Genomic DNA, 27,195 nt, shown 5'->3' on the forward strand with positions numbered 1-27,195 from the left:
ACTTATCTGACCTGTTGTCCCTTTCATACACACAACAATGAATCAAAACTCAGACTCACACCCCACTCCATTCCCAACTTCCTAACTTCCATAAAATACTTAGTGCCAGGTATTGTCAAATCAAAATGTATAAAGAACTGTTTGACTCAGATCTCAGCTTAAGCATCAACTAGAATGACAGAATAAAGAGACTGGTGTTCCATTTGTTTCAGACAATATACCATTCTGATTAGAAAGAAGGAGAGCCATTAGTAAATTATTGAGTAAGTAAATTAAATTCTCCCTGCTCCATTATCTTAAAAGTGAATTCTCAAAATAGTCTATCTTACAGCTGTTCAAACCTTTTGGGAAGGTAAGGTATCATGGCAGATTTCAAACATGTTGTAATTTTGAATTTTTGCTTTATCAGACCTGATAACAACCTAAATTTTGAGACTGTCAATGGGTTTACATAAGTTTGCATATTGCGATTGAGTAAACAACCTACAAGCTAAATCATAACTTTGGCAATTTCTCTTGAAACAGATTTTTTTAAGTTCCTATTCTTGATGCACATGATAAACAGAGTTCAACTGTTACATAAATACAAGAGTTTTGAATGAACTGATGAAATTATTACAATGGAAAAACATTGTTAAATTTCTTACAGCAGAGATTTTATGGACAGTCCTGAAAATAAAAATGAAACATTCCCAACAAACAGTGGGAACAGAAGATTGAAAACTAGTCTGCAGCAACCAGCCGCATTCATAAAATAGATCTTACTGCCAGTGAGCTGTTCAATTAAATAATTTTTACAAAATTATTATGAGTAAAGGCTTTTTCAGAATTACAAAATTGGTATCAACCATGAGATTTTAAGTCCAAATAAAGAGTTGCCAATCTTACAGGCACTAGAATTAGCCAGTAAGACAATCTCAGAGGGGTAATCTGAATCGAATTGATGAATTAAATGCTCTGAATTGAAAAGTAACAAAGATTAAAAAAAGTGTACTCAACTCTGAAGGACCAAAACAGAGGATGCATAAAAGAAAGTTTTTTGGGAGAAAAATCTCTTACAACTTCATAAATAAAGCAGTTGCTCCACCTCCCAACCACTTTATCTTCAGCATGGCATTCTCTTACATGTTTTAATTTTCCTGCTACTGTGTCCACAAATGAGCTATGAGCAGTAATTCTTTACGTAGAGTCTTTCCCCAAATCTTGCTAAAACTTATATTTGATTTTTTAAATTTTCTTTTTTCGTGTTCAGTACACTCATGCAAACATTATACTAAGAACTGTTAAAATGGCATGCTGGTGTGCAACTGTATGTAGAAGTTTGGGGAAACATCTTTTTGAGGAATTTTCAGAAAAGCAGCGAATACCTGATATCAGGACTAACAACCACTATCAATTTTAAAGTTTAGCCATGACCATTACTTAGAAGAACCAACCACAGCAACAGATTTGTTCTCATCTAAGTGGGAACAGGTAAGTCCTTTGCTACAGTAGACAAAATTTTTCTACTACAACATACCTATAGCTCACCATAGATTCCATAAAGCCATCATTCTGTAGGGTTATAAGAACCTTACAAGCACAGGTTCTTACGCTGGTACACACACATACTTTTGACCTATGAGTTTGAATTCATATTATGGTACATGCTGAGCATTGGTATCTATAATGCTTTCTAGAAAGAAACTGTAGAATAAACTCAAGATTATAATGAACAAATCCAGAGGCCTTTGCATGAAGGAAATATTGTGGATGTCAAATGATCACAGTAATAAAGGTTGTATGTTATGGAAATTTTCCAAAATGAAATTATCTTCACAAAACTGGATCAAGATCCACAAACATGTCATAACCATATGTTATTGCACACCTGCAGCATAATAGATATTTTCATATTTAACATACCTATATAAAAGCTCTACTTCCTCTTTGAAACCATTAGAATAAGGATAAATAAACAGCAAATACTCCCTTTATATTTCTCTGTGAAGTTCACAATATTGCTTCTCAAAGCAAATCAACACGAAATACATATTTCCAGTGTAATTGCATCCTTTATTTGCTTTATCCTCTTAACATTTCAACTCTTTTCATTTTGCATTATCGTTTCTCTGTACCTTTCCCACTTCGTATTAAGTAACTCTCTTAATATATCAGTATCCTTAGGAAAGAAAAAAGAAAACTGAATCTTATCATACACCCCCCCAATGCCTGTGGCTATGTGAGCACCTGTACTCTAAAGGCTACCTCCTGTGCTCCTCCTGCTCAGTGACTAATGCTGCCAGAGTTACTGGCTTTGTTGTTAGCATAAAGAAGTCTCATTGAAGATATCACAGCCAAAACTAAGGAGAGGTAAAGAGACTGAAACACTAAAATAGAACCTGGAATTAACTGAAATATATATTATGCATTGGAAGATGCATGTTAGGTATTTCAGAAATTTGCCTTTTAACAGCCTAAAACAATGATCAGATATGACTAGAAATTATTTTAGCATTTGCAGATTAGAAGGAATTCTTTTACTAAAATTAAATGTGATGAAATCAAGCATCATTTGAAAAACGGGAATTCGGTAAACTTGCAAAAAGCAAGTTTTTTGAAGTGCCTCGATGCTGGAGAAGGAACAATTTTAAGGCCCAACTTCTTTGTATATACAGTTAAAGAAAAAACACAGTGCATGTATGAAATACAAGCTCTAAGGGTATAATAGCTTTGAAAAGTATGGGACCAGTCTCTTGCTATGGTACTGCCTGTAGCAATTTTTTCTCCACCACAGTGATTCACCATGGATGGATAGCAATAAAAAATTCTGGTCTAGCCACTGCTGCTTTCTTGTTAATATTCAAAGACACACTCTCTAAGATCTACTTCTGTGGATTTCCATTAGTACAACTTCCTTGTTTTTATTGTTTTCACCTTGCTATTGGTCTTCTCTATTCTCCTTCGTTTACACACATCTACAACTTCCCCTTACTACACTTGAAAACAGCATTTGAGAATATGTGGTTGATCCTAGAGGAAGCTTTGCTCAGTCACAGCCACCACTCCTCGTCTTCTGACATCTTTTTGGCAAAGGGGCATGGGTAACCTACACAATTTACTCTCTTCATGCTGTAACTATTTATCTTGGTGCTTTATTCTGGCAGCAAATTCACTGCAAGATCTTTACGTCTGCAGAAATGGAGACACAGAAGACTGCACACAACTACATACATCCACTCAGGGCAGACTCTCATTGGAATGCATATTCTATAGGGGAGCTGTTATGCTAGGGCTTTGTACAATTTGAAAATATTTCTCTTCTAATCAGTGATGCGTTGGAGCTTCTCGTAAATTTTAATATTAGATACCTGATATCACACCCCCATGAGGGACACTGTCTAAGGCAAAACTTCATCAAAATATGTTACAAGTGCAGCAACCTGCAAGTCACTTCCATAATGCTGTTTTTATTCCTCTGTCTATTGCACTCTTCGTGATGTATTCAAGAATTTCACAAAACCTCATGTGAGCTGGAGCTCAGGCAGGGAGTGGAATAAACATATAGAAAGTAAAAGAGAGGGCAAAAATTCCAAATAAGAATCTGAGATAGGAAGTAATAAATAATGAATACAAGTATTTTGTTTTGCATAGATCAGAAACAACCATCTGATGCTGTGTTTTACACAATTAAAACAGAATTATGTTTCCAGTAAAGCAGATTCCGTACCATACAAAGATATGCAGATGAGCAGTATGTCCATTTGGGTGAACAGATGATCTTGTAACAAATCTTAACACGTATTTGTGGTCTACAGTAACATACATACACACACACACACACACACACACATATATATATTTAAAATGTCTTAGAAGGATTCAATAACAAGACTACACTTACAAGAAGTATCTACATAAAAGACTGAGTTTATTGTCTTAGAAAGGCTTACAGAGGTGCCTTATATTGATGTATATTAGCACCAATTAGCAAGTCACCAAAGCTAACACCAATAATCAATCAACAACAGAAATCAACAAGGGAACAATAAAAAATTGTAACAGATGCCATTAAAATGGTAAATGACTTTTTAACAGAAGAAATGTAACTTTGTTCAGCATGTTTTATTTTATAACTTAATCTTAGCAACATACAATGACTCAGTCCCCAAATCTTCATTCGTGAAGCCTAGCCATGATGATGACAATGACTCAGTTCCCTTCCAGAACCCAGCCAGTCCACCTAACGAAAAGGTAACTCATTGACAATGTATCAGCACACTCCCTTAGCAGAGCAAGATACTTATGACACATCTGACACTTAGTTGAACTGTTTTCAATATTGCTTTATTTGTTGTATACTCAGTTTCACAGTTAGGACGAACAGATTTTTAAGTTTGTATGTTAAGATTTAAAATTTGATGCTTTCAGCACAATCCTGGATGTTCCAGAGATTACAACATTCATTTTAAGTTCCACTACTACTTTAAAACCTCAATGCAACAGACTCTGAGACACTCAAAATAACCTGGATAAACCCAGTACAACCAGTCAGGATGATGAATTAGATAGCAAAATTCCTTTTCGTTGTTACTGTGAAAGCCCTGAAGTTTTTATATTCTTATTAAAAGAATATGAAGCTTTCCATGTGGAGCAGTTACATTAATCTGAGAAGAAACTATAGAAAACAATATACATTAGGATCACAATAGCTGTACTGTAAAGTAGTAGGATATGAGCACGTGCTCACTGTATTTTTTTTCCCATGATAAAACAGTCTGTTTAAAGTCAGTACAAACCTTATTTTAAAAACCATAGTGAGGAAGAACAGTTTGCATGCTTTGTGAAATTTAGCTCATACATTGTAAAATACATAATTAGCCACTCAGACTGCAAGTTTAAATAATGATCTAAACGTTTTAAAGGACTTTGATCCAAAACATTGCCCTCTTTTCCTCTTTGCTGTTAATCAGTTCACTAATTATAGTTTTACTAACCTCTGATATACTACTGTCAGGTCTGATTGATGCCAAAAGCTCCCTTAATCAGATCTGACAACTTTCAGCAAATGCCTGTCTCTTGAGACACTGCATTCAGCCTGCTTGTTTTCAAATCTTCCCAGTGTTATTTTGCACTTGCTTCTCCCCTAGCTCCTTTTTCGTATCTAACAGAGATACAACAGAATAACATAAAAACATGACTATAGAATATATTTGTGCATGATTTTATATATCATTATAGAAATATCTGGGCTAAAATAGTTTGTTTAAGAATTTACAAGGAAAAAGTAAGTACAAAAACATTTTTTGGAAATACATTGAAGTTTCTGAGAAATGCAATACTGTTGCTTGTTTGGTGGGTTTTTTGTTTGTTAGCTGTGGGTTGTTGTTTTTTTTTTTCCCATTTTCTTTTGTTCTTTCACAGCAGCACAGAAAAGTGTTTCGAAGTCAAGGAAACTTTAGGCTTCAGTCGCACAACTTCAGGAGACAAAGATAAAAGACTACCTCAGCTCCCAGTTTTTCCAACTTATTTATACTGGCACACTTTAAGACTCATCACAATGGTCCTGCACATCTCATTAACTGTAAATATAAGTTGTTCAGAATAACTCTTGTTGACATAATGATAATCTTTTATTTATTTATTTATATTTTAAGATTAGCTATTTTTTCCCTTCTGTTCTGCTCCTGTCAAGCATTACCCCAACATTAAGTGCAAAAAGTGCAACAGTGACATTTTGTTCTAAACATCCTTTTTTACATGCCTTTACTCAAGTTTTATTTTCTATCACAGAGTTGTATGCAAGATGAAGCAAGTTATGTTTTTATCTCAAATTAGTTTTTTCAAGAATCAATGCAAATCACTGATATGGAGGTGTACTAAGTGTAAGATGAAGGAAAGTTTCTTGATTCAGTTGAGATGCTGATATTTAACAGATATTGCATTAAAAGTGAATTTCGTGACACCTGTTCACAAAACGACATCTCAAACACCAATTTATTCGTTTGTATGCAAATGTGATTTCGTTAAAATTTCTTTCAAGTCTACACTCCGGAGAAAATTACGTACACTAACATTAATGATAACTAGTGCTGAAGGTGATTGCAACAGACCTACAGTATGATTGTCAGATTTATATTCTCCAGTTACATTACCTAAAAACTAGCATACACTTTGGATTTCAGTAGGACTCTTTAAGCACCAATAGGAAATACTATTGCAGGTTTTCATGAGTAATCCTAATGACAGACTAAAGATTATACCCACTAAACTTCAAATTGATATTATGCTGTACAGAGCTGTAAACACATTGGAGGAGGGAGTAAGAACTTTAAAATGTCTTAAGTTAAACAACAGATGCATTAATGCATGAGTCAGTAATACAATTTCAAGATTCTACACTGAGGATAAGATTTATCTCGTCTATCTTACCTGTTAATTTACAAAATCACCCTCAAAACTAGCTGTCTAGGCTTCTTCTAGCTAGTTCATTTCATCCCAGTATGAATCAGCCTTAGAAGTCTAACTTTCACATGGCTAAAGCCAAAATAGATTAATCTGACTCTTAGGAATAATTATTGCAACAAATACAGGATGCAAGACAACTGGCAAGACAATGGTGGGACAGGGAAAAAGAGCAGGTCAGTTTGCACATGAACCGAAAATGCTCTGCTATTGCAAAAATTCAAACCTTCGAAGAAAAATGCTGTTATTTGGACATGCTAAATAAACCTTCCACTCTGCTCAGCAGCACTACGATCTTGGGGCAATACATTATGTTGTGGGCAACTTATTTCAAGAAGTGCAAACCAACTGAGAGTCCAGAAGTGAAAAATGAGAATGACTAAACATAAATGAAGCATGATCTTTACAAAAGGTTTAAATGAACTGATGCTTATGCTAAATAAATATGACTGAACAGAGATAACACAACTGGAAGAGTCTTCAAAAAGCAAGCAGCGGTGGCTGGGGAAGACAGACATTTAGATAAGGAAAGTGGTAATAAAATTTGATTAGGATTTAGGTTGAAAATAGATTTCTATTTTAAAAAAAATCTAATAGCGAAGACAGGTAAATGCTGAAGGAGATTTCATGGGAAGTTTAGGAAAGCTCCATGATTAGGGAGTTATAAAATGAAATTACAGCAATAATTACCAATAGTGGAATACATTTATTACATCTGTTTTCTCAGAAGAACAATTCTCATACTATTTTGTACAGTTTTAAGGTAAATATCTGCAAAACTTCAATTAAAAAACACCTTTAAAATTTCAATTATAAATAAATATATATAACATATAGCCTAATTAAATATTCTACTCTACATTAATAAATATGCTAATATATACACTGCTAGTACTGCATGTTATATACCATTAGACACTTATGATAACAAAATGTTTTTTGTTATTATATTAAGAATACTTCATACTACTATTATACATACTCTAACTCTACTATAAATTAGAGTATCTTTCAACATAGGTATTACACATAAAGTGATTCTTCAGTGTCAGAGGTGCTTTAAAAAACTTTTGTGATGTAGTTTAGAAAAAGTTGTACTCTAAACACAGTCAAATTTAGCATGATAATCTGCAATATCTTTAAGTATTAATTTGAAGTATAATGTGTGTTTTTGTTCCACAAATAGTCAGAATAAATGCTAAAGAACTTAAGATATTCTGTAATTTGCAAAATGACAACTTAGAGGACATAAACTCTAAATTGCCCTGATGATATTTTGTAAATTACTTGCATTTGCAACTGACCAGAAGCAGTTAAATTTGAAGAAGATCCAAAAGTGGCAAAAATTCCCTGAGCAACCTGTCCTTAGCTCTGCTCAAATAAGCTATCTTTTTGCAGAGGAATATTCACTCAGCAGGCACAGCTGTTATTCTGCAATTTTTACATCTAAATCAAAGATAATTGGACTTCTGAGTACATTTAAATTGTACTCTGGGAGAAGGGTCTAACTTAATGCATCATTTGCATTAACTATAAAAGACCGCTTTTTCATCCTGTAAAATTTACTGTGCTTAAAAAAGTATTTGGAAGTGCAAAACAGTTACTTGGTAATTTTAAAGACACGTGGACATCTTTTGCACAGAACCTTTTCAGCTATAAAAGACCATTAAACCAAACAGAAGTAAATCATTCTTTTAAGTTCTTCATAGGTAAAATATTAATGGAAATAGACACTCCTGAAATTACATTCCTCCAAGTTTTACAGAAGATTACATCCTCAGTGCCAAAAAAGCCTCAGAGACAAAACCTATAATATTTTATTTGGTGTTTTTAACAAAATCATTAATTATTCATATGCAGGTGAGCAGTTAGTTCATACCATCAAGTACTTCAATTTCATATTCTCTGATATTAGTATAAAAACATCAGTTAAGGCATTCTTTATTGTTACTTATTGAGATCCATTGTACTTCAGAATTTAACATTCAAACAATGTATTTTAAGGATTTTTAGTCTTAATTTTGCATATAAAAATATGAAAAGCATACTGCTTACGCCTCTCTAGAAAAGAAAACCTGAAATTTTGTTTGACAAAATGTCATCTTTAATCATTACACAGGAACATTGTAAAAGTCAAAATGGTGTCTAAAATGGTTCCTTGCTCATCTTTTACTGACACATGCAGTAAATATCCAGTAGGCAATTCCATCGAAATAGGTTAATCTTGATTTTCACAGAATCACAGCATGTATAAGGCTAGAAGTCACCTTTGGAGATCTACCAATCCAATCCACTGCTCAGGGTCACCTAGAAGAGTCTGCTCAAGACCACATACAGTCAGGTATTGAGTATCCCTCAGGTGATGTCTTTAAAGGCTCCATAAACGTCCAGTGTCTGACCACTCTCACAGGAAAAAAAAATAACATTTCATGTTTACAGAAAATTTCCTGTATTGCAGTTTGTGCTCTTTTGCTCTCACTGAACAGTGCAGAGGTCTGGCTTAGTCTTCCTTACACATGAATACACAATGTACCCACATACACTGATCACACCTATCTGAGCTTTTTCATATCCAGACTGAATGATTCCAGCTTGCTTTGCCTCTCCTCATGTGTCGGATGTTCTAACCCTTAATGACCTTCATGGTTTTTTGCCAGACTTGTTCTAGCATGTCCATGTTCCTCTCATAATAGGGAGCCCAGCACCGGACCCAGCACCACAGATGTGTCTCACCAGGGCTGAGTAGAGGGGAATGACCACCTCCTTTGAGCTGCTGGGAACACTCTTTTGAAATGCAGCTCAGACTGTGGCGGGACATTGCTTATATTCTATTTGTTGTCCACCAGAATATCTGCTATCTTTCCTGAGAAGCCGCTTTCAAACCGGTTGGCCTCTATGGACCTGGACAGGTCCACAGAATTATTCCCCCATCCCTGTGTAGGACATGGCATTTAATGCTGGAACTTCATGAGATTTCTGTTGGTCCATTTCTCTACCCTTTTAAAGTCCCTCTGAATGTGAAACCATCTGATCTGTCAGTCACTCCTCCCAGTTTTGTACCATCTGCAAACTTGCTGAGGGTGCACTCCATGACAGAGGATCAACACAATCTTTCAAAGGTAATCAAGAAAGACCTCATGATAACTTCGACCACGTCCCTCAGGACTTGTGGGTGAATCTCATCAGATTACATTAATTTGTATTATGCTTAGTTTGTCCACACGTTTCCTAACCTGACTTTATTCCACCAAGAGTTCAATTTTCCTTCTCTGAACTTTCCCATTTGCCTCAGGGGCCTGGGATTGCTGAAAGCCAGGCCTAAGAAAAAAGGTCAAAGCAAAGAAAGCATCAAGTACCTCAGTCTTGTTCTTTGTCATTGAGTACCCTGTTCCATTCAGCAGGGGTTTTGCCCAGTCTTCCTTTTGCTGTACAGCCATAGAAGCCTTTCTTATTGCCCTTCACATATGCTCATGGGCTTTGTCTTACCTAATCCTGTCCCTTTGTGCTCAACAAGAACTACAATCCTTCCAGGTCACTTGTTCCTGCACCCACCTCTTACATGCTTCCTTTTTATGTTTGGTTGTCATCCTGCGGACCTCCTGATGCTCTTGTTTGACTTCTTGATCATCAGGATGAACCACTCCTGAGTTTGGAGGCATTGAGTAGGAATAAGAAATTCAAAGGATTTCCAGAGACTCAAAGTCTGAAAGCCTTTGAGTTTTCCATCTAGATCAAAAATACTGAAGTAGCTTACTGAACTCATTAGTATCATTTGCTAAGTGCTTTACAAAGGAGTGCAAAAAATATTGCTGTAACATACTATTTGATCAATTTTCAACATTAGACCATTTTGCTAAATAATCCTTCATATAATACCCTTACACACAATGCAATTTCTGCACATTAAATGAAGACTAACTTCTGTGTAAAAGATTAAAACTCAGGAGTCATGCTGCATGACACAAACACATTAAGCTAACTGAACATATTACAGCTATAATACTGGATCTGTAATATTTGTATATTAGTACTCAATTGAATTAAAAGTCTTTGAAACTTTCTACTACACTACGAACTCTCTCCTTTCTCCCTCTGCCCCAATACCAAGATAACCCAATCAATGTAACATTTATCTGTTTTGAGAGATGTAGCAGTGAATACAGCTTGCTAAGTATACAACTAAATAAGATGGACTGTCTGAAATACCATAAAGCAAGATCAAATAAATGGAAGGAGCAGCAAAGAGATCTTGTGCCTATCACTGTGCCTTTGACATGAAGAAGTAACATTTGTTTTTCAATGTCACTGCCTTAAGTATTCTCTTAAATGACAAAAAAACACACTAAAAACAGCCCAAACCAAAACTGCTGCCCGTGAAGACACAAGAAAAAGGCTCAAATCTACTGAATCTTATGTAAGGCAACCACTTACCACTGAGGTCTCTAGATGCAACAGCTGAGTAGTCAACACATGATAGTCTACACAAAGCTATCCAAATCTTTCTAAGCTCAGAATCCACAAGACTGTGATATATATATCCCCCACCCAGGTGATAAAAGGAATAGAAAGCTCAAAGGCAGTCTCCCCATAGGAGCTTCATCATTCTGTTGCAAAAGTGGAAAAGCAACTTAGCAGCTCCAAGAATGCATCTGTGTTACACAGGAGCCTCTCTCACAATGTCACTAGCGTTTACAATCTAGCTTAAAACATTAGCAATACTTTGCAACTCGTGGTTCACTTGCCACTGGATGTTCACACCACTGTAGCAATACAACTAAATATCCTTCACGTAAAGGTCAAGACAGAATTTGATTCAACTAGTCCCGATCACGCAAGAGTGAAGAAGTAAGCGCTCTTTTAAAAATAATAATTTAATTACAAACCTAGTAACAGAGAAAGGAAGATGCTGAAGCCTCAAAAAAAAGACTAAAGAACAACAGTCCCCTCTTGTAACATACATTAAGTTTGTATGTTATTCTACTTTCAGAACTTTGGCATAGTTAATATCTGTTGTATTGATGTAACAGATGCAATAATCAAAGAGCAACCTTTTCCATACAAAAATTAAAAAAATGTTTACTAATTTGATTTTTTCAATTTAATGTTTTTGACATTTTCCTTCATATTCTCTTCTGCAACATTCTGCCACAATGAACTGAGATGAATCACTGCTAAACAATGAATTTTGACCTCTCTAAAAACAGACAGTAAATGTAATTTAATGTCATAAATCAGAGGCATTTTCAGTGTAATTTGATTTAAATTGTAAATGGGTAGAATATGCTCAATAAACAACTTTTACACACATTAAAAATTATTTCAGCCCTTTTTTAGCAAGCATTTATTACAGAAATATTTTGAATTACATATTTGCAGTTAATTTCATAAAAAGAATAAGGAGCAAAATTGATTTAAGTTATTCACTGGAAAGTTAGTAAATCAGATCTTCCTAATCTTGTGTGTCTGGTATTTCCACTTGAAAAATTAAGAAGTCTACTTGATTCACCTGTAGGTGACACTGTTGGTCTTAGCCATAGAACTAAAGAACAACAGCATTCCTCTTAATGTATTTAGTTGCAATCTGGAACAATGGTGTTTCCAAACCACTCTTTTTTTTAATTTATTTTTTTTATTTGTACACTCGTACTTTCAAGTTCCACTGTATTGTGGTTTGATCCCAGTCAGCAAGTAGGCCCCACACAGCCACTAGCTCAGTTCCTTCTGGTTCCTTCTGGTGGGACAAGGGAGAAGAAGGGTAATCAGAAGGGCAAAAGTCAGGAAACTTGTGGGTTCAGATAAGAGAGTTTAATAAGCAAAGCAAAAGCTCCTCACACAAGGAATTCAAAGCAGAACAAGGAATTAATTCATCACTTCTCATTGGCAGCAGGTGTTCAGCCATCCCCAGGAAAGAAGGTATCCATCATTGGGAATACAAATGGTCTCTCCGAATATCCCCCCCCCCATTTCTTCTTCTCTAGCTTTATATACTGAGCATGACACCACAAGCTGTGGGATATCCCTGTGATTATTTGGGGTCAGTTGTCCCAGCTGTGTCCCCAGATCCCTTGGCAGTAGGGTGAGATGTGAGACAGAAAAGGTCTTGACATTGTGCAAGCGCTGCTTGGACGTGAAAAAAACACTCCTGTATCATTAACACAGTTTCCAGCAATAATCCAAAACACTGCCCATATTAGCTGGTATGAAGAAAATTAACTCTACCCCAGACAAAACCAGCACATATTTTAATATCAAACCTCTGAAGAGACAGTGATTTATGTAAGTGCATCAAGTACAGATATATTAAAACAATATACTCTGATAAAGCCTCAAGTAAATGAAATAATGTGCACACTGGAGAGGAAAAGGGAAAAAAAAAAGAGCATATACTTATAGCAAGGGCTCTTCATCCAAATTGAATATATGTATTTTTTTCATATATGTGCTGAAGTACAATGTCAAATAGTTCATCATTTATAGAGAAGAAAAGAAAGAAAAACACTTAAGACTTTGTTTTCAAAACAGTTTAGAAAAACTTGTAGTAGTTAAGTCAGGCATGAACATAATTACTTCCAATAAAAGGGAACACACCACCAAAAATGTAATTATAAAAAACCCCACCCTATATCCTTTAACTACAGAATACATAGAACAAACTTTTTCTTGTTGTTCAAAATGACTATAATTTTATCTGGCATCGTTTCAACTAGATTTTACTGCTAAACAAAAAATTAACTCCCACCTTCCCATCCAATCTAAACAGAGATTTTAGCCAAGTGAGTCATAGCAAAGAATGCCACTCAATTACACATTTCAACATAGTATGGTTGCATTTGATTATTAATCACAAAGTAGGTTACTCAAAGTCTGTACTAAAATTCCACAGATTATGCAATTAACAGCAAGCAAGTAGGCATCTTAGTAAAATAAACAACTATGTCTGCCTATTTCAAAACTAAATTACTTCAAATAAAATGTAAATGAATGCTTTAAGAGTAGCAATTCTAATTTCTGAAGCATGAAAGATTGATTTTTGGTAAAATCTGTCATAAATCTAGAAATTAATTTAGGTCACAGAAAGCACCTTCAGTTCCTTATAAAAGACTACTTTTTTTTATTAAACTGCTACTGTTTGATAATGTATAAGTACTTTGCCCCCCAGCAAAATCTTAGCTGTCATGGGCACATATATTAATGGGAGAGCTGTAAATCAGAAGGATTTCCAACTATTTCACTAGGGTACTGGAAGACTGATGCCAAAAGAAAAGGAAGGCACAGAATGATAACATCATCCCGAGAAAGCAACACAGTTTTTCCAGCAACAAAAACAATGGAAAGAATGCAGACAACATTTCAACTAAGTAACAAGCTTATTAACTGAACCCACTGGAAAAATATCCAGAAATCTCTTTTAGAAGCCAAATTTCATTTGTTTCTTAATAGTTTTCACCATCAGAGGAACCCAGGAGTCCTACACATGATGTCAGAATTTACTGCCTTTATTTCTGAGGGTTAAAGAGTTCAGTCAAACAACTAATGTCACAGGCCCCAAGTTACCACTCTGCTGCTTAATATCAATTCTTTTTTCACCTGCTTTACTATTTCCAGAAGTTGGTGTAAGGAAGGAAGAAAACTGTGTGAAAACAAATACGCTACATAAAAATGGTACCCATGGAAAAATTCCTTCCTGATCTTTAAAAGATGAGGAAATAGCAGTACAGTGCTAAAAACCTGAAAACTTGTTCCTGAGGTGAGCTAGATAGGCATACCAGCATTATAGAAGTGTGCCCACCCACGAAAGAAGAGGGTTTCAAGTATAAGTAGTTTATCCACTTTCAGATTCTAGTCAGTGCAGGTTCATCTAATCTAGATTACGCCTTTATTTCCCTTTTGTTATTCCCTATTTTGGATCTCTGAAGAGAGTAACCTTAGAAAAATTACTAGCTTTTCTTCCTTCTGCTCATCTAGCAAAATGCTTCCAGAATTTCATCTTCTCCCTCCACAAGCTGAGGAAAATGAAGACTTGAGCACTACTGGTCACACACTTGAGTGCGACTATTATCAAATGGTGAAACTGGTGCACTGCTTACTGCTGAAAAGACTGACAAGACCATAACATTATAAAGACCTCAGTATTTCAAATCTTGCATATGTACAAAGACACATCCCTTCTGATTTTAACAATCTTGCTTTGAGAACTAAACAATGATTAAGAAATACACTTAGCATTTACAGAAGAAAAATATGTAACAGTTTGTGGTGTGCCATCAAGGCTCATTGCCCCAAAGAGATCCTGGATAGTGGATTTTTTAAACATAGTTTGCCCAGAAGATAGCACGAACAGTGAAGCAGGGAGCAAAATGTTATTTTTCAGGCTCTGAGAACTTCTGAAACAAAGGAAATCCATACGGAAACAACACTGTGAAGTGGAGATCACTTTGGCATACAGAAATCCTACTGTATAAAAAGATTTTGATCTTTCTTGACTCAGACATACACTTTAACACACATTTCTGTTCTAAACATTTTAGAATATTTCTCTCTTTTGAAAGGTAAGGTTTTAACCTCATTTAAAGGAAGACTCATTTTAAATAGTACATAACTTTGAAAATTCAGAAGAAAGGAAGTTTTCTTTTAGGAAGTTTGTATCACCGAGGAATATTCAGGAGGTTCTTTCAGTAGAAGAGGCATGTCCCTTCTGCTTTCTTTTTTTTTGTTTTTGTGTTAGATTTTAATGTCTTACTGTTCTAGTTCAAATGCTGATCAAAAGAGGATATTCTGCTCCTGAAACCATGCACGTGCACGGAATCCAGCACTATGCTACACTCTAGGCATACTGGAAGAGGGAATATTGACCAGATTAAAGTCTGTTTTTGAAATTAACAACTTGAAGAGAGTTTTTCTGTATCTGTGAGCTTTATAATCTCTGGATCACTTCTGAAGGCCACTTCATGAAAATTTAACTCCTCATACCAAGAGAGATTTGTAGATTTTATTGCATCTAACAGATCTGAAGTTTCAAGAGCAAAGAACCACTTTGTTCCTGGAAGGAAACAGACTGGCATCTAAAGTCAGCAGTGATGCAGGTGTTTGCAACAACTGCAAGTAAAAAACTAATAGCATGTAATAGGATATAAGGTCACTTATATCCTATTAAGGATATTACATAAGGCTAATATCAGACTAAGTGCTTACAGGGATGAACAAAATATACTGGAGAAGAAAAAAGAGATTAGACAGTGACGAAGCACCAAGAGATAGGAAAATAAAACAGTACAATCTTGCTTTGAAAGCACTTTAGATTGTGTATTAGATGCAATTTTTCAGTGTAAGTTATTAATATAATTTTCACAAAATGCTATGATAATATGAATGGAATAATAATTGACAATGCCAATCTTAAAAAAAGTGTTCTACAGTTGATTTCTGTTAAATGCAGTACAATAAAATAGCCTGTGAATTATTACTATGGGAGAAGAGCTGCTGACATTCTGAATTCAAAACATTCAGAATTCTTGGTCACGCATTGAAAAATTTTTTTGTGTGTAAAGGGTCTACTACTGTAAAGGGTCGCTATCTCATGTACTTACTATATGCATAAGGAAAGCCACTATATATGAATATTCAGCCTCTTACAGTGGGCTTTGTATATGCATGAAATGGGAAGCACATACATAGTAGAATATCATAACATATAATGGTTTAAAAAATAATAAAATATATGTACTTATATTTTCATAGGAAAAGTAGCAGGAATCAACTTCACTATTTGCTTTTCCTTAGAAGCATCTCTATTAAAGTGCAGGAAATGAGAAACAGTGTATGAGAAAAATAAAGCTGTAGACGAAACAGCAGGTACCTCAACTTTATAGCCCTCTTTTGCTTCAAATAGTTTCGGACTTGATTAGTTTTATATTGCAGATAAGAACTTGAGAAAAAAGCATTATTCCATTTTATTAGTATCAGATTTCAATAGGGAATAAAGCCTTCATGACTTAATATCAGAGTCTATCAGCTGACAGAATCTATCAGAGTGATCATCCATATTACTCAGAGGTCCTGATGCCATTTGTCGTTCTCAGAACTACTTGCCCTATTCAGCTCTGATGCTTTTGTGGTCTCTGCTTCACTTCTCAATTCTGCCTTGCCCTCACAAGTACAATTAATCAGCTAATCTTTGAGATGTCAAAATACATTCGGTCCTTCAGGCTATTTCCTCTAGTCAAGAAAAGCTTTCTGTTCAGTAATCAGATAAATGTATTTGCCAATGCAAATGCAGCTTACACAAATTCTCTTTTCATTTACAACACTACTGTTTTTGAAAACACCATCAGTATTGTTGTATTACTCATGCTCTTCAATAAGAATTGCCCTTTTGTTCTAAACTACTTCTACTTCCAGTATAAAGAGCTAGCTAAAGCTAAATAGAAAAATAACGAGCTAATAAAATTTGCAATAAACTAACAAAATTCTCTTGGACTTTAAATACAAAAAGTAAAATGTCAATGAAAGCAGTAACTTTACTTGAAAAAAATCCAAAATTGAAACTAACTGGTAGGTCAGTTTTGTAGGTTGACCTTAGTGGCTGGCAGATGCCTGACCAACCACTCTCCTTCTTCCCTTCCTTACCTGGACAGGGGGAGAAAATAAGATGGAAAAGTTCATGGACCAAGATGAAGGCTGGTCATTTACCCATTACTGTCACAGGCAAAACAGACTTGACTCAGGGAAAATTAATTGAATTATTGCAAATTAAAACCAGATTGCAATAGTTAGGAAAAAAAGACAAAACCTAAAACCCCTTCTTGCTGGTCCCCCTTCTTCCCAGGCTAGACTTCACTGCTTTGTTCCCCAGTCCTCTACGTCTCAGGTTTGGTGGTTGTAGTCAGTCCAAAACTCTTAGTCTCGGTCATTTCTTACTCACACTTTTTCCCCACTCCAGTGTGGGGTCCTTATCATAGGACAGACCTTCACAAACTGCTCCAACATGGGTCCTTTCCACAGGCACAGTTCCTGCCAGGAGCCTAGTCCTGCACAAGCTCTCCATGGGCCATATTTTCCTTTAGGGCACCATCCACCTGCTGCAGTGTGGGGTCCTCACAGGACTACAGTGTGGACATCAGCTCCACCATGGTCTCTGCAATGGGCTGTGAGGGAATCTCTGTTCCAGTGCCTGGAGCACCTCCTCCCCTCCTTCTGCTCTGACCTGGGTGCCTGAAAATCATTCACATTTTTAAGATGCTCAACATGTTTGGCACTTGGAAAATGAAAGTGGTATCACTACTCAAACCTAAACCTTTGACGGGTGGTTTCCTCACAAAATGTTAAGATAGATTTATATAAACTGTGAGCAATGTTACGAATAACTCCGAAAGCAACGATTTTAGTTTATACAGGTTAATGAGCAGTAGTGGTTTGAACGTTGTTTTCCCCCAGAGGCTGAAAAGTGGTAACCCCCAGGGGTGGAAACCCCTGGAAGTTTTGGAGTTCTGTCCAATGAGCGCTCCTGCAGAAATGTAAACATATCACAAGCACCGGAAGAGAAGAGTTGTAGTTTGGTTGTAGAAAAAGTAGCCATGTTGTAGGAGCTTCGAGGAAAGGGGCCCGGAGCCCCTCGGGGCCTCTGGGGCCCCCCAGCCCCAGTTGGGGGCTACAGAGACTTGGAACAGTGTTAGACTGGGCTAAGTGTCTGTAGTTGAGCTGGGAGATGTTTTCTCCAAACTGGGCAGCAGCCGGAGAAAAGCAGCCGAGCTGGCACTGACTGGAGAAGCGGTGGCAGAGAGCCAGAAGAGATAAGACGGAGCAACAGAGACATGCAGCACCGCAGAGAAGACTCCTGGAAGGAGAGTTGAGGAGAAGAGAGCCCGCAGCAGAGCTACGGAGTTCTGGGGGTAGGAACTGTACCAAACCCCTAAAATTCCTTTGAGACCTCCTGGAAAGGAGGAAGATGATGGACTCTTACTTGAAAGAGCCTTGAAGTGCAGCATGCACTGCAGAGAGGAGCTGAGAAGCTCAAAGGCGTCCTGAAGCTGGACCGGGACAGAGAAGGAATGCGGGGGGGTTGACCTTGGCCCCCCTCGCTGCTGCTGCTAAGCTAGCAGCCTTGAGACAGAGCACGGAGCTCTGCAAAGGGGAATTTGAATCCCCTGAGGAAGGGATTTTCATAAAGATGCCCCTGCATTTCGTGATATACCTGTGGTGACGCGAGTCTGGTCCCTGCTGGCAGCCCACAGGTGAGGCCTTCGCTTGGACCGAAGGAGAGCCGAGGGGCTTGGAGACCCCCTTGTGTGTATTGAACAGAGATCCAGCTACAACAATCCAGTTACTGCTGCATGCATGAGATGAGGAGACCTGCTGCCCTAGAAGAGATTCCTGAGAGACTGGAAGGGATCTGTCCTTCTTTCCCTCCTGGACTTTTATTTGGAGGAGAGAAGAGATCTGATCCATTGTAAATACTATATGTCATGGTAGAGATAGTTGTGATTGTGTGTATAATGTGTTATAGTATTTATTTGTACAGTCATTGTAATATACTCCCTTTCCCCCACTTTGAGTCTGGTTGTGTTTTGTCTGGAAAAAACCCATCTCACATTGGGTTGAGATGTGGGAGGGGGGATGGAGCTAGGGAATTGAATTTTGGGGCTATCTCAAACCATGACATGAGCAGAGAACAAATACGACAGCCAGTTGCCCTTTTTATAAATGACAATGCAAGTCAGGTTGAGCTGGACTTGACAGCAAACAAATTTAAGCTTTGAATTTGATTTATTTGAACACCTTGGAATTTTTTAGAGTTCATAAAGAAGGCAGGGGGGGTTCTGCTGTTGTCTTTATTTTATTTTTTTAATGGATGAATGCTACTATAGGTTTCCCACTTCCTACCTTTGTTAATGTTAGGTTGAAAGCAGATTAAGGTCAGACACAGCATTTGCTTCTGATACTCCCTTCTTTAATCGGATATGCAATTGATCTTTATCAAATCCATGACAGAAAAAAGACAGAGCTATGTGGAGGCAGAAACATAAAAGTTTTAGAAATGCCTGTTTCTGTGAAGTCTGTCAGGCCCATGTTGACAAGCACAGCCTTCCAGTTCAGTAAATGTATACAACTATTTCTGTGGGCCTTGAAGTACTTGAGTACAATGTAAACATTACAGAAAATCCAATACTATATTTTAAATTAATATCCTTTTTTTCTGTAAAATTCATTTTTTGATCAAGAAGAACAAAAAAGAAAATAGAAATGCTTTCCTTTTAAAAAAAAAATCTATATTCCTAGAGAGTTAAAAAAAAAGGTATTCCATAGTTCAGAAGCAGCAGAATCAGGACTATTCACACAATAATAGTTTGATTCATTTTCTCATTTAAAAGCCAATAAATTTTCTTTTCCTGCTCCCTGAATCCCTTTAACTCCAAGAATATGAGAATGAAGGAACAGAGATTTATAGAGGTTTATAGGTTGAGAAAATTAGCCTGCTTTCAAAATTTGATCAGATTTGTTTCCAACTACTACATAATTTTAGCAACACAGAAAGCATTTGTAATCTGGCCTTTACACCGTTACATATCTGTAGCAAGCAAGGCTCATTACAGTCTGACAGTCTTCAAGACAGAGGAAGAGATCTAAGACCAGTAAAAGAAGTTTGTCCTGTAACTGCAGGTCTGAGGCACAAAATATAGCAAAAACATTACAGAAAATTTATTTCAACTTTAAAATGTTAGTCTCACTTGCATGTACTTAATTTGAATTAGAATTAGGGCTGTTGACGAGGATGTTGACAAAACTGCTGAAGTACTAGTTTAAGGGTGAGAAATATTCACATTAACTGAAGATGCAATAGAATAGTAAAATAACTTTCCTTAAAAAGAAAATAAAATCTATTTAACAGGATAAATTTTAGAACTATTTTTAAAGTTTTTACAGGCAGAAGAAATTTTGATAAGTTTTTACTATGTTATGCCAAGGATCTTAATTTTGTTTCACATTATGTATGTATAAAAAATTAGGAAGACATTATCTTCTACATGTTTTTTGATGCCCATTCACTTTTTGTTAAGGCCAGAAGGCATTTCTGCACTCTCCAGAGTTAACTTGTTTTGCACAAGTTAAGGCATCATCCCACTCATCAGTTTATAATATACTCTGCTCAGTGCAGGGCACTGCTTTCACACGTGGTGATTACAATATAAATCCATACTGCTCCAGTCCCAGTGTTATTCTCCAAACTTTCAAAAGATAACTATAACTACCACATTTGTTGCAAACACAAGGCCAAAGATAACTGAAAGCCCAGAAGTTGATTTGGAAATTTTGTTATATCATTTTTTAGGCTGCGTAAAGCAAAGACTGAGTAATGCTATATATGCACAACCATGAAAGCCCACGAAGACAACCACCCAGCTCATTTTAACTTGAATGCTAAGCAGCAAAATACATGTTATTTCTTATGAATACTTTTCGTTTAAATATTACCATACTAAAAACAACTTACCAAACGATGGATTATCACTAAAGCATGCTTAATATCATTTTGGTTTAAGGGATGTCTAAGTATAAGGCAATAGTACGCCAGTATGTGAACAGGCTTAGATCATAGTAGGTCAATATACAAGCATACTTAGACTAGAGTTGATAGGAAAAATATCAACCGTAGGGAAATAAACTTCCTTGGATTGTTTTTTAACAAGAAAAAGAAAGTGAAAAGTCAATCTATCTTTATTTAGACTATGAAAACAATGCTTTAATAATGTAAGATAAAGTCTCTATAAGAACAAGTACAATAGATAGGGTTATTTATTTTTGTAATAAGTTTATTTTCTTTTGTTCCCAAGCACAGTGAAGCACTTATTTCTGCACAAATTATTCAGTAATAGACCCTGGATCTACTCTAACTGAAAGACTAAAGTGACCTGTTAAAACACTTACATGTACACCTTTTCACAAAAACTGAGCACAAGAAAGATGTGGACCTGTTAAAGGAAGTCTAGAGAAGAACCTCTTCTATGAAGATAGGCTGAGAGGGCTGGATGAGAGAAGGCTTTGGGGAGACCTAATTGTGGGGCTTTCCAATACCTTAAGGGGGCTTATATAAAGAAGGGAGAAGAACTGTTTATTTGGACAGATAATATCAGGACAAGGGGCAGTAGTTTTAAAACCGAAAGAGGGAAGGTTTAGATCGGATGCCCCCCCCAGAAGTGTTCAAAGACAGGTTGCATGGGGCCCCGAGCAACCTCATCTAGTTGGTGGCATCCCTGCCCATGGCAGGGGCATTGACTGGAACTTAATGATCTATAAAGACCCTTCCGACCCAAACCATTCTATGTTTCCATGCTTCTATGAAGGGAAATTGTCTTGGAGTTTTAACACACATTCCACATGTTAAACTTAAATATGTAGTAATTGTGGCTTTCACTGTACAAGATGTGGGGAGCAGGTTAGAAGACTGACTGAAGAGTTAATAAAAATTATTATAGATATATTATAGACATAGAAATAACTTTTTTAAAAAAGTTTGGCTTCTAAAGTGCGTGTTGGAACCATAGTAATGCTAATGAATATTAAATAATTACATGGAAGTAAAATCATCTCGTGTAATACCATAAAAGTATGGAACAGCAAGAAACATGAATGCCTTCTGGATGAGAAAAAATGACAGCACGGAAAACACAGAGACAGTTATTGCTGAAAAACTGTGCTACAGACCTTTTTAATTGGCGTATCTTTCAAAAACATTTAGAAGACTATAAAAAGAATGAAGATTTAAATCCCTTGTTACTTTTTTTGGCTAGCATTTAAAAGTATTTGTAGAAAAAGTAATAAAGATAGATCCCACTGTACATTTAGAGTGGATTCCTGAGAAGGGACATAGTTAGCAATTTGTCAGATAAAGCAACTTTTCCTCATCAGAATAAGCGTAACAGATACATGTAATAACTTACAAAATACACATATTTAAATACACACAGGCAAATGATGAAGCAAGCAGAATGCAAAGGAAGGAGAAAATTTTGAGGATTGTCACTGAAGTGCTACTTCTAACTAATACCTAATACCTTATTTTTACATCTTTCATTGCGACTGATGTGATTCACCTCGGGACAAAAATAAAGATGGTGAAAATGCAACTGCTCAGAAAAGAGGCAGAAAACAACTGTCATGGAAGAAATATATCAGGCTTTCAGTTGTCTAGAAGAATCAGATGAGATCTTCCGAAACAATGATTCAACCTGAAATACCGCATCTTCAGTTGATCCTACTCTGTGCCTTTTATCCCCCATATGACATATACCATCCCTGCGCATATAAATTGTATGCATGCATCCACCTGCTGTAACATTAATTCTTTCAGGAAAAAACTGCTTTTCTGTTAAACCAAGGTACTTCATTACTTACACTATGAAAGGCTAGAAAACAGAGCAAAAACTAGCAAAGGAACTCTGAAACTATAAATAAAAAAGCAACACCTATTAGAGTATTCCTGCCTGAGAAATGTACACATTAGAGAGGCTGACAAGTAAAATCAAGTTTTGGCGCAAGAACCAGTTTAATATAGGGTAAAGAGTAATGAAAGAAACATGTTTGGATGAAGTGGTTTTAAGTGCCTAGTTGATCAAAGAAAGTTCATGAGTTTTCATAAAAAACAATATATGCAAAGAGCAATAAGCAAGATCCAGCACAAGCAAGTGCCCTTTCCTCAGTTTATAAGGTGGTTATGTATTTTCTGTGCACTTTGATCTGCAGCAAAAAACATTGCACATTGCTGGGCTCCAGAATCTGCAAGAACAGCAGCAGCAATAACACTGGTAACTCTTGGATTGGCATTATCTCTCATCTTCACCTCCTACAATTCTGACTAATCATAAGACTGACTAGCTACAACAAACAAAAGGAAACAAAAAATTACTATTTCACTGTCCCAGAATTTTTGGCCTTTATATTTTTCTTTTCAGCCTTCCTAGTATTTCAAACAGCAAAACCACAAAACTGAACAAAAGCAAAAACTGAAATGAATCAATACTTTAATTATAGTTCCTTTGAAAACCTAGGAACTAAATTTTGGGTGACAAATAATATAACAGTTTCCAAATGTTTCCTCTTCTGGAGACCATTTTTCTTCCACCTCCACTCTTCCCAAAAGTTTAGAAACTACAAATACACTATACTTCAGATTAGTCCTTCTATCCAAGGACATACACAGGAAACTGCAGAAATCCCTTGAAGGTAAGTTTCAGTTAAAAAAAAAATAATTGCAAAGTAACGAGATGAGTCCACGGCAGGAAAAAAATATTTTCACCCAGGTCCTCCCCCTGTCATTTCTTCTGTATATATAAATCTACTTTAGCCTCTTCCCCACAAAAAAAAAAAAGAAGAATTGTGCTAGTAGTGGTATTTTGGACTGAAATAAAAGAGCATGGTGAAGCAGACAGTCTTCCTACACTTAAGTTACTAAGTTGCTCTAAACTAATACCGTGTATTTATTAATAATTTACCATTACTAGAGTAATGGAATTTCAACTTTGTAAATTGTTTTCCACACACATTTTTTAATATTACCTGAAATATTTTTTGGTTTTCTTTTCTTTTTTTACTGGATGTAAGTGGAGTTTTAGTAACGAGGTGAGATTTTATGACTTACATTTCAAACTAGAAGAGCAAGAGAAAATAGCACTTTTCTATTCTATATGTTGTTCATTGAACTTTGTACTTACATTCAGAGTAGGCTTTTCCACTGTCACTTCAGTTTCAGCAGTGATTACACATGCCTTTTCTTTCTGCCTGCTATAACCCTGACCTACTTGATTGTGTGCCCTAGCTGAAAAGTAATTTAAAATGGCAATATGGTGTATGTAAATAATTTCAATTAGTGAAAGTTCCTATCAAAAAGTTTTTTAGTTTGTATATCCAAATTTTAAGGACTGTTGCAAAGTCACTCTGATAAAGTATCATCAATATTACTGTCACTCATTGATATGGGTTTGTTATTTACTGGTTACCGCAGTATTGTGACTGTATGTGTTAACAGATATGCATATACATCTTCTACTGGTTTCATACCGGATTACTGCAGTAGTCCTCCTAATTACTAATTACATATAGACATCTCTTCTTGTCATATGAAAGTCTTCTCTCCTCTTACCACAGAAAGGTAAAATACATCAAAGCTAAGACTGCCAAAATATAATTAATCTGAATCAATAATTACTATAAGTTACATTTATAAATTTTAATAGTGATAACACAACCAAGTCTTTTTTCTGTTTCTTGGACCATGCAGAAGGAGAAAGGGTAATAACACAGAACTGTATGCAAGAACAGCTATAAAAGTATCTCAGTATTTTGGAAAAATCATATTTCATTGACACAAAGAACATTTGCCCGAAATAAATGTGACAAGAAGTACGTGTGTTTTCATCTCTTTGAATCGAAAGTCACATTTTGGAATATAATCAGTGTAATCACAGATTTAGTAATAACATTTCAGGTGCTTCACCAGTACTGTTACAAGGAGTTTGAAGAAAAGACTAGTGTATCTATGAAGAGGTATGAATCCACACACAGAACAGTATTTTAAAATATTACGCATACCTGCGTTCGTAGAATTTCACCTTTTGACAGTTGCATATCACCAGTCAGCTCTTTCACAGTAATGCCTAGTGGTTCCAGACGCTTGCTGAAGTAATTTGTCATTTCGGCTGCCAAAGCCTTCATAGGAGCAACATACACAATCTGCACCAAAAGAACACTCACTTGATAAATGAGCAAACCCCACAACATTGTTTGTTTCATGGCAACCATTACAAATCACAATTTATTGTGAAATATGATGCCAGGCGCTTACAGTGAAAAATCTTAATAGTGATATATGAAAAGTAGTTATCTTTGTTGGATAAGTGTGCAGCTGTTTAAAGGACAATGGATTTTGTTTATACAGCCTTATCGCTTTGAAAATTGGTTCTGCATCAAAGCTAAATGCATTTTTATAGCTTTTTACTCTCATAATAAGATTTTTAGAACACAAATAAGAATAGCTTTAACAATAACAAAGTAAATCAAAACCAGCTTTATCTTTAACTTGGAAAAGTGTAATATCCTTGAAAACTTCCTGATTTCATATTCCATGTATAACATATAACGGGCTTTACCTACAAGTTAAAAAGCTGTTATTTGGTTCATTAAATTCCTACCTTAAACTCATCTTTTTTAATAACACCATGCTGGACATGCTGGCGAATTTCATGAAGGATTGTCAGCATGGCAATATTAGTCTTCCCAGCTCCAGTGGGGGCGCAGATTAGCATGTTCTCATTTGTGTTGTAGGCAGTCTCAAAAACTATAGACTGGATTCGGTTTAGTCTTTTCATGCCTTTAAAAGCAAGTTGTCCAATCTGTTAAAACAAACAACACATACATTCTGGATTTTTTTAATCCATTTACGTATATATGTGTGTGTGTGTGTGTCTATCTATACATACATTAATCGTAAGAAAAAGAACATATGGAAACCAAACTTCGGATACTTGTCTATCTACGTATTATTTCAAGTTTTTTTATTCTGAGGCTACCACTTCTATCCAACTCTCTAATATCAAACCCATCAGGAAAATAAAATATAGCATACTATCTCACCATTTATTTTTTTTAGTCAAGAGTTTGATCAAAATTAATATACAGTAAAATATTGGGCTATTAATAATTAAACATCAGTAAAACAGCATTAATAAGAATAGAACAATATCTTTAAATCTAAGATGATAAACTATGATTACTCTAATATAAGAAAAGGCAGCATTACACAGGAACTTGCTGAAGAAATAGATGATTAAAAAAATTATCTATCATTAATTTTGCACAGTAAAGTTCAATTTTGCAAACAGACGCACAAATTCAGTACCAACTTCCTTTTGCTTCTGACAAAATCTCCATCTTGCAACTGTTCATGTTCAGACCTTTCTCTAACAATATTTACAACAAGCTGCAGTTACCAAAAGGAACATGAAACTTATATGTGGGGTCCCAAAAAAGCTTTGAGAATGTTTAAAAAACCTAAATTATACAGATAATACAGGAAATTATAGTTATTAGAGATTAATGCATGTTTAAATCTTCAGAAGTACAAATAATCAATTATAAAAATACTTTCCTCCTCTTGGCCTCTCTAAAAAATGACATTTTCACAAGGAAAGAACCACTGTAGATAGACCATTACAATTTCTGCATTTGAAAATTATAAAACCTTTGCAATTTAAGAACAGACCCTTAAGATATAAAATTAATTTTCTAATAAACTTACCTTTTCTTACTTACTTTTTACAGATTTTTAAAATAGACTGCAGAACACATAATTATTTCCTTTCTACAGATTTAATTACCTGTGCTACTTCTACTACAAAGCATGAAAGGTATCTTAGTGATATTTGTGATTATTATAATTTTTACTTTAATTGTAGGAAACCACAAAAGTACAGTAAAGAACAGGCCTGAAAGCATCTTCTGAAAATCTCCTTTTCCATTATTCTGGGTGCTTTAATTAATTTATAGACATTTTCTATGGTAATAGCCCCTCCAATACCAAATACTCTTTCCAGTGCCTTTCAATACTAAGCAAATTATTTGAGCAGGACTTAATTTGCATTACTCCTCAAGTAATGCAAGCTTAGGAATGAAGGTTTCATCAGCTATTTAAATAAAATACTTTATTTAATTTTGTGACAAACAACACTAGGTCTATCATTTTACTGCAGCTTCCCAGTAGTA

At 35.6% G+C, this 27,195-nt stretch overlaps 1 protein-coding gene across 2 annotated transcripts in view; it reads right to left on the reverse strand.

Moving 5' to 3' along the window:
* Positions 1-27,195, reverse strand: part of ASCC3 (activating signal cointegrator 1 complex subunit 3) — a 266,716-nt gene that overhangs the window by 165,148 nt on the left and 74,373 nt on the right. For both annotated transcript variants that reach the window (XM_027632616.1, XM_027632609.1), the window contains exons 9-10: positions 25,626-25,826; positions 25,027-25,167 (exon numbers count right to left, since the gene is read on the reverse strand). In XM_027632616.1, the coding sequence (XP_027488417.1) occupies positions 25,027-25,167; positions 25,626-25,826 (342 nt within the window). The remainder of the gene's footprint in view (positions 1-25,026; positions 25,168-25,625; positions 25,827-27,195) is intronic.

This window comes from Corapipo altera, unplaced genomic scaffold (genome assembly GCF_003945725.1).
Source record: "Corapipo altera isolate COAL_440 unplaced genomic scaffold, ASM394572v1 2b, whole genome shotgun sequence".
Taxonomy (NCBI): domain Eukaryota; kingdom Metazoa; phylum Chordata; class Aves; order Passeriformes; family Pipridae; genus Corapipo; species Corapipo altera.